Here is a 12,951-nt window from a genome sequence, read left to right as displayed (position 1 = left end):
AGTGGGGTGTTAATAATTAACCAGACAAGTACTTTAAACTACAAGAACTTCAATGTCCTCGTCTACAAATGTGAATAATCATGGTGATATCACTGAATTAAAGTGATGAATTAATAAAATTATACACTTTTGTCCAGAACACTCAAAGCATTAAATAAACATTAGCTGTTGTTATTAGTGTAAATATGATTGCTTTTGAAGAACACTTGGTTTTCTCTAATTGGCAATGGAAATTTAGTGATGGAGGCTGAGACCTCCATTGGCTTATCTTCTTTATCCCATTAGTAAATATATAAAGTATTGATTACTTATCTATTATCTGTCTGCCAAGACAAGGTCTTCCTTTGCTTTCTTTATTGGGCTACTGAATTTTTGATAACTTTGTTCATTTATTGATCCTTAGGAAGCAGTCCACGTGTGACTTTGTAATATGGATTTTCTGTGTGTGTGAGACCGAGCAGATTCGGACTCGGAGACCCTGTGGAGCAGAGTAAACTGCCCTGGAGGCTTCCTCCTCAGCTGCTCTGCAGGAGCAGATCATCCAGGCTCTTCTAACAGAGACCAGCTTTTTTCTTTTTAAAAGAACTCACTGCAAATGAGTCAATGTTGACTCTTTCCAATCCAGTAGGCCAGTGGAGAACCACCCCTGTGAGTTTCTGAGAATGTCAGTCTTGATGGGAGTAGAAAGCCCCATCTTTCTCCACAAGTTAATTTTACTCCTCAGCTTTCTGTTGAGTAGTCAAGTGCTTAACAGTTATGTCACCAGGATACTCAGTCCATTGAGTAAAGCTCACATTGGATCACTTATTTAACTCAATGGCTGTCAAATTCACTTTTCTATGCAAGGCCCAAAAGCATTACTCAAACCTCTAGTTGTAGTGTCAAAGCAGCCAATGCATATAAGAATGAGCAAGATATCCGAATATAACTTTATTGATGGACACTGAAATTGGAATTTTGTACAATGTTTACATGATAATCTTTATTATTATTTAAAATTATTTAAGTATTAATTAGTTAAAACAATAAAATACAAATTAATAATGCATATTATTCATATTAAAGTACAGTTTCAAAGTATAGATATTGATTTATTCCTTGTTATATGAATATGTGATAGCTTTAAATGAAGATAATGCCAAAAATTACAATGTCATGTTATGAGAAAGTGAGAAATTAGATCACACATTCAAAGGATGGGGAGCAAGGTTCATTTGTTAAGCCATCTCTGCATGCTCCCTCATCACTAAAGGTCATGAGGTTGAGCATACGTTTTACAAGACTACAATACCCTTACATTTTTGCAGCATGAAGAACAGTGGTTTGACTTGAAGAATTCCACGAGGAGTGAATAAATACTACACTGATTGCTGGAGAATAAAAATGAGACCATGTTTGCTCCTTCCTCTTGTTCCAATTTCTTCAGTCTTCCAAACCAATTACTCAGGCCCCGCCACCACTTCTGGACAGCAGCCTTGAAGTCTTGAAACTCATTATGTGAGGCTGAAAATGAGAGACAACAGCTGTCAGAGCCAGCATGTGATGCCTTTGACTTGTTTCCATGCAGTGAAAAAAGCATGCTTGCAAGCTATACAATTGAGAGGATGTTCTGTGTTTTAAGCAAAGGGTTCTGAGCAGTTCTCAGATAGTGTTGGTCTCCCCTATGCTGTTTGATGCAAAGATATATTTGTTTGCTTTTTTTCCCCTGTAGATAAGACAGTGTGTTTAATATCAATAAAAATACTGAACCAAACAGCCAAAGAATTTCTGTATGTAACATAAGGATTTTGAAAACAGCAGTGCTTCTCTTAGATATATCATTCTTTGTTCATTCTTCTCTTTCATTATATATTCTATATGGAAAGCTTAGTGTGTTAGTCTGGGTACTTTAGAGAAACAAATCCACAGAAACTCATGTATAAGAGAGAGTTTTATATAAAGGTTAAGTGTGCATCAAGAAAATATCCCAACCCAGTGCTGCCCAAGCCCACAAGTCCAACATTAACCCATTAACCCAGATGTCCAATACCAATCCACAAAGTCCTTCTCCATCTCCCAAAACAGACACAATGATGCCGACTGCAGGAGGAAAGCTGAGCACTGGCAGGGGTCTCCACACACATGGGTGCTCCAGCACCCAGGGCTGCATCATGGTTGGTTCATGTGGCTTCTCCTTGGGGATGTCTTGCAGGAAGTGAACCTTGCAAGCTGAAGCAGGGATCAGCTGTACCCTGGTATGACCACCACAAAGCAAGAGACCCAAGAACTCCAAAGGTGAGGCTCGCCAAGCCATTTATCCCTTTGCCCTTCAATTAACCCCGCATGTGTTTATTGGCCAGCTTGGCACAATAAACTAACTACCTCCCATAGGGATAATCTTCTAGGAGATTGTCAGTGCCAACTGCAATGTTTTAAGAGACAGACGGGTTTTTCACCTGAGTCCATTTTGAAGATAACACTTCCCCTTACAGTTAATCCATTGCAAGCAATGACATTTCTGTATATCTACTTATTTGTGATCTGTGCATCATAATAGATTATGAGGAATGTTTTGAAGCATGGAATTCCAGGACACTTCTTTGTGTTTATTCAGAGCTTATCTATCGAAGTAGTTATTCACATAGAACAAGGGGGCATTGCATCGTTCCAAACCAAGAGAAGGTTTACGTCAGAGTTGATCGCTTTTACCCTGCTTATTTCACCTGGATTATTTCTTGAAGCAAATAATCAAAGGAGGTGGACTACATGGAGAAGAATGTGGCATCAGGATTGGAGGAAAGATCATCAACAATCTGCTTTATGATGCTGACAACAGCGATGTTTACTGAAAGCCAAGAAAGCTCGAAGCACTTGCTGATGGATATCAAAGACTTCAGTCTTCACCTCCAAACAAAAAGGAACAGAAATCCTCACAATGAGACTGATGTGCAACATTTTGATGAATGGAAAAGATGTTGACATTGTCAAACATTTAATTTTACTTGGATCCTTAGGCAATGCCCATAGAAGAAGCAGTGAGGGAATTGTAGTTCATATTTTATTGGGGAAATCTGCTGCAAAACTTTTTAAATGTTCAAAAGCAAAATGTCATTAAGAGGACTTAGGTGCTCTTGATCCAAGCCATGTTATTTTCAATCACCTTCTATACATGCAAATCTGTACAATGAATAAGGAGGCAGAGGAAGAATTGATGCCTTTGTATTATAGTGTTGGTAAAGAATAGTGAATGTACCATAGATTTCCAGAAGTACAAACAAATCTGTCTTTGAAGAACTACAGCCACTATAATCCATCAACGCAAGGGTGGCAAGATTCGGTCTCATGTATGTTGAACAAGTTATCCAGAGGAACCAGTCCCTGGAGAAGCTCTTAATGCTAGATAAAGCATAAGGTCATTTGAAAAGAAGATCTTTACCAAGAAGGATTGACACAATGACTGCAACAATGGGCTCTAGCAGTAATCATTGCTCAGGACTAGGAAGTGTTTCATTATGTTGTAAATATGGTCACCACAAGCTGAAACTGGCTCAATGACAGCTAACAACAACTCTTTTTAGGCATGCATAATTTTAGAACTTGTGTTAGTCTGGGTAGACCAGAGAAACAAATTCAGGGAGACTCATTTGTGTATAGGAAAGAACTTTATATCAAGAGTAATTGTACATTAATAAAAATCTCAACCCAGTCCAAATCAAGTCCATAAGTCCAATATTAGCCCATCTGTCCAATACCAATCTATAAAGTCCACTTCAGACTCATGAAACACATTCAATGACGCCAAATGCAGAAAGATCACAGGCCAGTTAGTGGGAAGTCTTATGGATCCAGTGGCATTGGAAGCATCTCAGTGCTGGCAGGGGTCTCCATGTGGCTCCTCCAGCTCAGAGCACTAGTGTAGCTCCATGTGTCTTGTCAGCTGCAGTGTCTCCCAGGGAGAGAGTGTCCCGCCTCCACTGAGCTATTTATCTCCTTAGCGCCTCTAAATGAGGTTATCACACTGCGACCTGATTGACTGGTAAATTCCACCCATTCACTCATAAGTCTCAAATTGACAACAGATTATATGACTGCTGCAGAACTATTCTACCCTCTTAATACCAAGGACTTTCCTAATTTATAGTCTCTATATCATAATAAACTCAAATCATTCAATACTTATTAACATTTATTGAATGCTTACTACAATAAGAACTACATGGATTTTATAACTTGATACTAGCAGCAACCCTTTGTGATTGTTATTACTGTTTTTAGTTGTCATGAAATTGGCTCTGATTCATGATAACCTTATGTGTAAATTTTAAAAAACCAATCTGACTCTGTGCCATTGATGATTATTGACATGTTTGAGTCCATTGTTATGCCATTGGCATCAATCCTTTTCTTGAATTTCCGCTTTTTCACTGACCTTGTGTAACCAAACATGATGCTTCTTTCTATTAGTTGGTCTTTCCTACTGTGTGTCCATGTTGTTGATGTTGTTAGGTGCCACTGAGTTGGCTCCTACTCGTGGCACCCTGTGCACAACAGACAAAACACTGCACTGTCCTATGCCATCCTCGCAATTGTTTCTCTATCTGAGCAGCCACAGTTGGGGGCCTTCTCTTTTCACTGCCCCTCCCCCCCCTTTACCAAGCACAGTGCCCTTTTCTAGGGACTGGTTTTTCCTTAAAATATGTCCAAAATATGTAAGACAAAGTCTTCTGTAATTCCCATTCTTCTCAAAGTTCTCCACAGCTTATTATGGCCCACACAATTGAATTCTTTGGCACAGTCAATGAAACACAGGTATACATCTATCTGGTATTGTCTGCTTGAGCCATGATCCATCTGACGTCAGCACTGATATAGTGTATTTCATGCCCTCTTCTGATTCTGGACTGAACTTCTGGTAGTTTTTTCTCTATGTAATGCTGTAACTGTTTTCAGATGATCTTACGCAAAATTTTGCTTGTGTGTAATATAATGATATTGTTCTCTAAATTGTGCATTCTGTTGGGTCATCTTTCTTTGGAATGGGCACCAATATGGAACTGTTTTAGTCAGTTGGCCAATAGCTGTCTTCCAAATTTCCTGGCATCAATGAGTGTTTCCAGTGCTTCTTCACCTTTCTGAAACATTTCAGTGGGTATTCCATCAATTCCTAGAGCCTCGTTTTTGTGTCTGTAAGTAAGATAAGTATTCAGACCTGGAACTATCTATTGGGCTTTTTTTCTTGTTTTGTTTTAGTTAGTTAGTTTGTTTTTCTTTTTCTTTTGCCCTATGTCTATCTATATAAGATAGGCAGTCGGACAATTCTGAGAAGAAAACAATGGGACTGGCATTTCTGTAGGGACATGGGAGAGGAGGGAGCGGGAAGAGGGCGAGGGTAGCTAACAAACTCAGGGATAAGGGAACAACAAGAGATCTAAAATTGACAGCGAGGAGGTATGATTTAATCAAGTGTAATGTGTCCCAGAGCCGAATGGAGGGAGATCATGATAGTGGGATAGGAGGAAGGTGAAAGGAACTAGAGGAAAGAAATAGGAAGCAAAAGCTATTTATAGAGGTATAGCTATAGTCATGTATATATGTAAATATACTAATTTATAATGAAAGAGATAGAGACCAATGTACATATATTTATATGTTAAGTATTAAGTTAACAGACAGACTTCGGATCTCTATTCAAGGCCTCCCTTAACACAAGAACAGTTTTTCCTGACACAATCACTGATGACAAAATAGGTGCATAAGCAAATGTGATTAAGAAAGCTGATTGTGCCCAGCTATTAAAAGATATAGTGTTTGGGGTCTTAAAGATTTGAAGTTGCACAAGCAGCCATCCAGCAGGGAAGCAAATAAGCCCAGATGAAGCAAATGATTATGAGGTGTCCATGGGATCAGGTATCAAAAGATCCAAAACAAACAATTATATTGTTGCCAAAGAGGGTGTTTGGAGTGGAGACTCCAAGGCCATGTGTAGACAATTGGATATCCCCCCACAGAAAGGTTATAAGGAAGGGGGTGATTCAACCAAGGTGCAGTATAGATAGCACTGACGAAGCACACATCATTCCTTCCTCCCCTGCACTACCATGACCCAGCTCTACCTTACAAATCTGGCTACACCAGAGAGCACACATTAGTACAGATAAGAGATCTGGACACATGGAATTCAGGACAGATAAACCCCCTCAGGAACAGTAGTGGGAGTAGCAATATCATGAGGGTAGGGGGATGGTTGTGGAGGAGGAAGGGGGATAAAAGGGAAACCCATCCCAAGGTTGGATATACACCCCCCCACCCACGCCAAGGGGATGAATAACAGAAATATGGGTGAAGGGAAACAATGGACAGTGTAAGATATGGAATAATAATAACAATATATAACTGATTTAGGACTCATGAGGGTGGAAGAGTGGGTTAGGGGGGGGGGGGAAGAAGAGCTGATACCAATGACTCAATTAGATATGTTTTGGAAATGATGATTGCAATTTATGTACAAAGGTGGTTCATACAATTGATGTCTGGAATGTTGTATGAGCTGTAAGAGCAACCAATAAAATGATTTAAAAAAATTGAAGGTTAAGTATTTTGTGATGAGTGATATTGTTATTCTTATTTTAAGAAGGGACAATGAAACAATGGCAGGTTGATAGCACACATGGCAGTTTCTTGGATGCCATTGTCTTTTCTCTGTCCCCCTCCCTGCCCCTCTGTACCAGATCTGCTCTGCGTCTTTCTCAAAGCCAGCAGTTCTTTGGAGCTTGAGCATGAATCATCAGACTCATTTTCAAACCTTGCAAAGCCATATCAAGATTTATGATTCAGTGAGCTAATTTGGGGCCTAAGAATTTACGTTGCTAACACGTTTTCAGAGGATACTACTGGTGCTTCCTATTGCAGGACCACACTGCTGCTCCAAGTCCTCTCTTATTATCCTCTTTGTCTAATTGCTTAGTAACCGAACAAGTGTATTGAAGATAGAAAATGCTACCAAAATGTAAAGCACTGTGCTCATTGGGGCATTATCAGAGCCAAGCATTTGATGAGTCCACAGAAGCATGAACACATACAAGGGAAGAATAAATGGTATTCTGCTTGAAGTTTCTGTTTACAGGCATTCACTGCCTTATCCAGCTTCCTTGTGCCTGGGGAGCAAGAGGCATATCCCTGTGATGAGCAGGTTAATCTCTAAAGGATCATGCTGTTTTTCTTAACCAGCATATTGAGCTGCATGGCACTGAGTGTGAATTCAGCCTCAAAGAATTCACATGGAACAGAGTTCACAGCCAGCAGCAGGGTGGCTGCCAAAGGAGATAGCTGTTCCACAGGTGTAACCCCCAGCTCAGGGGGAGCTGGCAGTGGGATAAAGGTATTTAAGAAAGATTACATGGTATGCTAACTGGGAAAGGAAGCAGTGTCTAGGAAGAATCTCTTTTGAATAAAGATTATTTTCGCAGGTGGTGCTCAATGTGTGATAATAAGCCTTCTTTTGAGCTCTCTGCTCATTTATAACTATCTAATACCTTCCTTCAGAAATGTTCTTTTCACCCCCCCCCCTCATATCCAGTTATAGAGTGCTGAAAATACCTCTGAGATGTTAAAAAAAGATGATGACAGTCTTCCTTGCTATTTTTTGTCTTTATTTCTGGCTGCTTTCTTTGACAATGTTAACGGTGTCATCTGAGATAAACACATATTTCGGCTTTTGACATTCTGCATGGGGTACAAAGAAAAAAAAGGCCATGCTTTCTCATTGTTTTATAGAAAAAACTTCAAACCCCTGAGCTAGGTCCACTAAAAGTATACTGAATTCTTAAAAACTGAAACTCTGGAAGGCACTTCCAGAAATGTATTAGATCCTCTCTCTGATCTAGAGACCTCAATGTAGAGGATTTGAGGTCACAAATAGCGTATTGTTAAGAAGTGATCCAGAAGAGGTAGGATGTAAACTGAGTCTTATAAAAGAAATAGAAATGTACCTGACCTTGAAGTTAGCAGTCTAAAGGCAGGCAGGGTTAATCAGGCATCGGTACCTAATAAGACAAGGTCAGCAAACTTCAAGGGACTTTAAATATGAAACATTCAGAAAGTTCTACTTTTTAGCACGACTGAATGCTTAAAGACTATTGTTATTGTTGTAGTTGTTGCAGTTGCTGGTATTATTATTATTGTTATTATTTCTTGGTTTTGAAGGAAAACATTCTTGAAAATTCCAGTTTATCGTATCTCTACCAAGGTGTGGTAGGTACATAATCTGGAGTCAATTTGGGAAGGGGTGGAATCTAGCCCGTCCTTCAGGTTGCAGCTTGATGACCTCGTTTGGAAGCACCATGGATATAATTAGCTCACTGGAGGCCAGATGCACACAGACATGCTGCTTGTCTTCCTGTTGACAAGCCACATGGAGACCCCTGCTGGAACCAGAGCCCTGGAACTGGAGGAGCCACACGGAGACCCACGCCCGCCCTGAGATAATTCCACCGGTACTGCATCCGCATGACTTTTCACCCACTTACCTGTGATATTTATGCATTCAGTGTCATTGAATATGTTGTGTGAGTCTGAAGAGGAATTTATAGATTGATATCAGACATATGGGCTAATATCAGACTTATGGACTTGATCTGGACTGGGCTGGGATGTTTTCTTAATATACAATTGCTCTTTCATATAAACATCTTTCTTGTACACAAGAGTGTCTCCCTGGATTTGTTTCTCTAGTCAATCAAGACTAACACACGAGGGAACATACTCTATTTAGCTCTCTTACTAGAAGATTTCCTATTAATCCCAGTAATCAACCAGTGTTTGAGAATTGTTGGTCCAAAGATCTAGAGTGACAGCACACAGCAGTGTTTTGGTTCAAATTGCTAAGTGAACAAACAAATTAATGGGCTACTTTTAAGTGGAATAGGGCATAATCCCCTGTGTGGACTGAAATGAGTATTTTATCACTGTCACTAGTACTATTAAGAAAAGAAGAAGAAAGAAAGAAACAAAATATAGTTACTGTTAAATTTGTTGTGAATTGTAGTAACTACCGGGGTGTCAGGGGAGAATTTGTCCCCTAGGGTTTTCAATGCCAGACCTTTTAGAAGTGGTTTGACAGAACTTTCTGCCGTTTTCCCAGAGTTTCTGTAGGTAGCTAATTTGTCAGCCTTTCTGTTAGGGAGTACATTAACCATCTGCAGCATACAGAGACTCCTTATTCCACCACATGGAAACCCAAACCAAACTCACTGCCAGGGAGTCAGTGCTGGCTCCTGTTGACCTGAATACAGAGTAAAACTGCCTCTGGGTTTCTGAGATCTTAATCTTTACAAGAGTGGAAAGCCTCCTGCTTCTCCCATGGAGCCACTGGTGATTTCAAACTGCTGACCCTTTGAAAAGCGGGCTAAAGCATAGCTCACTTTGCTACCAGGGTTCCTTCCATCGTAGTAGGTGAAGAAGAAATGTATATAATTTTTTCAGTGACTTTTAAAAACTCTATTAACCTGAGGACGTCACAATCTTCTGTAGCTAAGATTTTATTGTTGTTGCGCTGACCCTAAAACTACTTATTTGAATCCACGGCCCCAAATTAGTGTAAATTATAAATTGACATATTATTGAAGTAAAATAGAAGTTGTCCATGATTATGCATTTGTTATGGTTAACTGGAACATTGATAACCTATGATGATTATTATTCAAAGTAAAGTTCTTAAGGATAATTTTGTTCCACCATTAATATTACTATCTTAAAAGGGGATTTTACCCTAAGCTGTTTAGGGGCAATGTTTTATAATAAAACTGGTAGATAAGAATTCTACTGTCTTCCAAACTTGCTCGCCTATACTTTCTTGTTTTTCCACATATATCAGCATAGGTATTGTTATGTAACTTTTCCACCTACCTTGTCTTTGGATTTTAAAGCTCTCAGATTCTCTTCAAATTGGCATATACCTTTGAATATTAATTTCCATAATCTTTGGGAAAATTACCTATTTTTTTCAATTCTGGATTTTGTGCTGCTTTCTAACTGACAAGAGTTTGGTCATTCTGAAAATTAAAAAAAAAATCATGTAGGAAAGTTCTCTTGAAACTTTGTTTCCTCCTGTGTTCTGTGTTCACCCTGGAGAGTTTAGCCTTCTGGTTTAGTACAAGTTATACAGATGATGGCAATTTTATTCTCTTTGCTAAAGAAGGTCAGAATACAAATTTGTACTAGGGCTACATGGAGTGGTGAGGATGTAGAAACTGCAGCTTGTCTCTTAGTTTTTCAATAGGGGAAAATATTATGATAATATTGAAAAATTAGCATCACTAATGTGTGAGCAACCAACCTGTCGGCAGAGAGCTAAAATAAACTAACCACAGTTTCAGATCATTCAAGAGCACTAATTGGTAAAAATGTAATGCCAGGCAAAAACCAGCATAATCAGCCATGCCCACTTGCACAACATAAAATGAACTAGACCAGATGGAAATGATCAATACTCAAATCAAAAGCTTTGTATCAGTTATCTGTGCTGCATAATGAACTGCTCCAGTCCTTAGTGCTCATGAAGCATAGCAAAGATAGCTATTTCTCTATAATGCCTGGAGCTTCAGTGGGGAAGCTTTGAAGTCTGCGTTTAATTTGATAGCTGTGTTGTCTGGTCTCATGTAGATATCTAGTGTGTGCTGTTGATGGCGAGACAGAATATTTCCTTGTGAGCAAGCATCCTACGTGACTGTTAGGTGTGGCCAGTTGAATTTCCTAACCTCATGCAGCTTGGTGACAAACCTGAGTTCCTCAGAGAAGTAGGCAGAAGTGCGTCACAATTTTACAATCTCGCCATGTGAGGCACCTAGCACCCTTGCTTTACTGGTTGAAATGGTCTTAAAGGTCTAGCCAACACAAGGAGGGAAGGCTCTGGGAAAAGGCTCAAGAAGAGCATGTCTTTGGAAAATAAAACTGCTTTGATGTTCTCATCCGTTCATCTCTCCTGAGGGCCATGGAAACCATGCTAGAGGAAGGATACCAGAATTGACAAACTAGAAAAACAGAAGACGTAAAAGCATTTTGGATAGGAATTCTGGATTCTAGGAAAAGTTGGGTTAAATTCTGGCTATTCTGGCTGAATGACATAAGGGGAACTCCTTAATCCTTTGAGTTCTAGTTTTCTCACCTGCAAAATAGACTCTCGACAGTCTGTCTCTACTTGTCATGCTGGAGAATTAAGAGAGCTGTCATTTAAAACTTTTCACATAATGTATAGCAAATGAAAATGTATATTTTTAGTAGTGTACTAGTAGTATTTGTTTGGTTTGGTTGTAGAAAGGTGCTGGGGATTGTGACAGAGACAGATGCCTGCCACTACTAAAAGTAAAATCTTTGATGTGATGGGGTGTGTATGTGTGTGAATTGTTCACTACATATTAGTAAGAGAACACAAGTATAACTGTGCTGACTTGGCCTTTTGGGAAATCAGCCACCACTTGTAATGGAGCCGGACCTTAGTATTTACTAGCTGTGGGATCTCAGAAAGGCAACCATCTGGGTATCTTATTTGTAAACTCCTATCTTCAAATGAACCGTGACTAAGAAAACAATTCTGAAGCACTTCTGCAATTGTTTGATAACCATGCTAATGCAGACCATTAAGGGATTTTTTTGTACAGCAGGGTTAACCAAGTTGAAGCAATATAGGTTAGATATGTTAACTCAGGTTGACATTGACTTTATTCCAGGAGCTGGGCTGGGCACTTGTTAGTTTCAGTTGAAGTCCATAGAATATCCCTGTCTAGGCCACTCTTACCAAAGGCAATTTTTAGATCGTAGAACTGAGATTTAAAGGGATTTTATAACTTGACAACAGTTGGAGGATAGAGTCTGTATCTGAATTTAAGTCTCTGACCCTAAATCCCAATCATTATCCCCTACATCAATTCTGGACTTGAAAAGATACATTGGCCCCACGCCTCAGTTGGGCTTCTTATTGTTGAATGAATGAATTGGGTCCAGTTGGGCTCAGTTCATGTAGTTCTTTCTGTGTTACCTTAAAGTAACCTGACACTACTCAGAAGAATGAGAATGTGTCTTTAATGAGAAGAACTTGAGATGAGTCTGATGCTCTTTAACTTGATTTGTTTGTCTGACCAAAAATTGGGATGGCATAAGGCCTGGAAGCATTTGATTCCTTTTGTGTGAGGCTCCCTTAAGTTAGGTAACAGATACAGTAGCAACTAAGGACAAGAGGTGGTTTGTTCTTCAGAATGGATATTTGATGATGGAAGACGTTTCCAAAGGGTCAAAGCAAGTATTGTGTCTGCCTTTTTTGTTCACGTGGTTGATTCTTTTAGGAATATTAGGAATTTGAAAATCAAAGATTTCCGAGGGGTGAATGTCCATGGTGCTATCTATATTTCTCAATGTTGCATTTTGTATTTTCAATAGCAAGTGAATTGATTCTATCTTTGACTTGGGAAATATTTAAAAATGGATCTCACAGTCTGTCTGCCTGTTTAAGAGATCACTTGATTGGGAACATAGTTCTACTCAATATTAACAATCATTGTTTTTGAGTGTTGACTATGTGCTGGATATTATTCTAACCATATTATATTTAATAAATTAAATTCTTATAACAATTCAAGGAGGTAAGTATTAATATTACTCTCATTGTACATATGGAAAAAGTTGAAGGTTACCCAACTAAAAAGAGATGGAACCCAAAGTCCCTATTATTTTCCACTGTGATATGCCAACTCTCAATGTAGTGAAAGAGCAAGGTAATTGATCCACCAGATCCATGAGAGCTAGCTGTATTCTACATCTTAAGGTTAAACTTGGGAGACTTGCATAAGTGACAGCCTCAGATTTTTATCAGAAGCCTGTTTAGGAATGGCAGGAGTTGGAAGAATGATCCTGGAAGTATCTTTTTTATTATGTTCAATGTATAGTGGACTTAGACAGCAACAACAAATAGTATATGGGGAT

General features: G+C 39.1%; 1 protein-coding gene across 1 annotated transcript in view; it reads right to left on the bottom strand.

Annotated features, from left to right (window-relative positions):
• Positions 1 to 1,104: 1,104 nt before the first annotated feature.
• The window catches only part of LOC123521041, a 63,141-nt gene continuing 51,294 nt past the window's right edge, over positions 1,105 to 12,951 (bottom strand). The window contains exon 5 of the mRNA XM_045284706.1: positions 1,105 to 1,503. Within this exon, the coding sequence (XP_045140641.1) occupies positions 1,283 to 1,503 (221 nt within the window). The 3' untranslated portion in view covers positions 1,105 to 1,282. The remainder of the gene's footprint in view (positions 1,504 to 12,951) is intronic.

Source organism: Echinops telfairi, unplaced genomic scaffold (assembly GCF_000313985.2).
Source record: "Echinops telfairi isolate 266 unplaced genomic scaffold, ASM31398v2 ScPeMD7_7469;HRSCAF=8507_0, whole genome shotgun sequence".
Taxonomy (NCBI): Eukaryota; Metazoa; Chordata; class Mammalia; order Afrosoricida; family Tenrecidae; genus Echinops; species Echinops telfairi.
The sequence above is the reverse complement of the archived record's forward strand: the minus strand, read 5'-3'. Positions and strand labels throughout refer to the sequence as shown.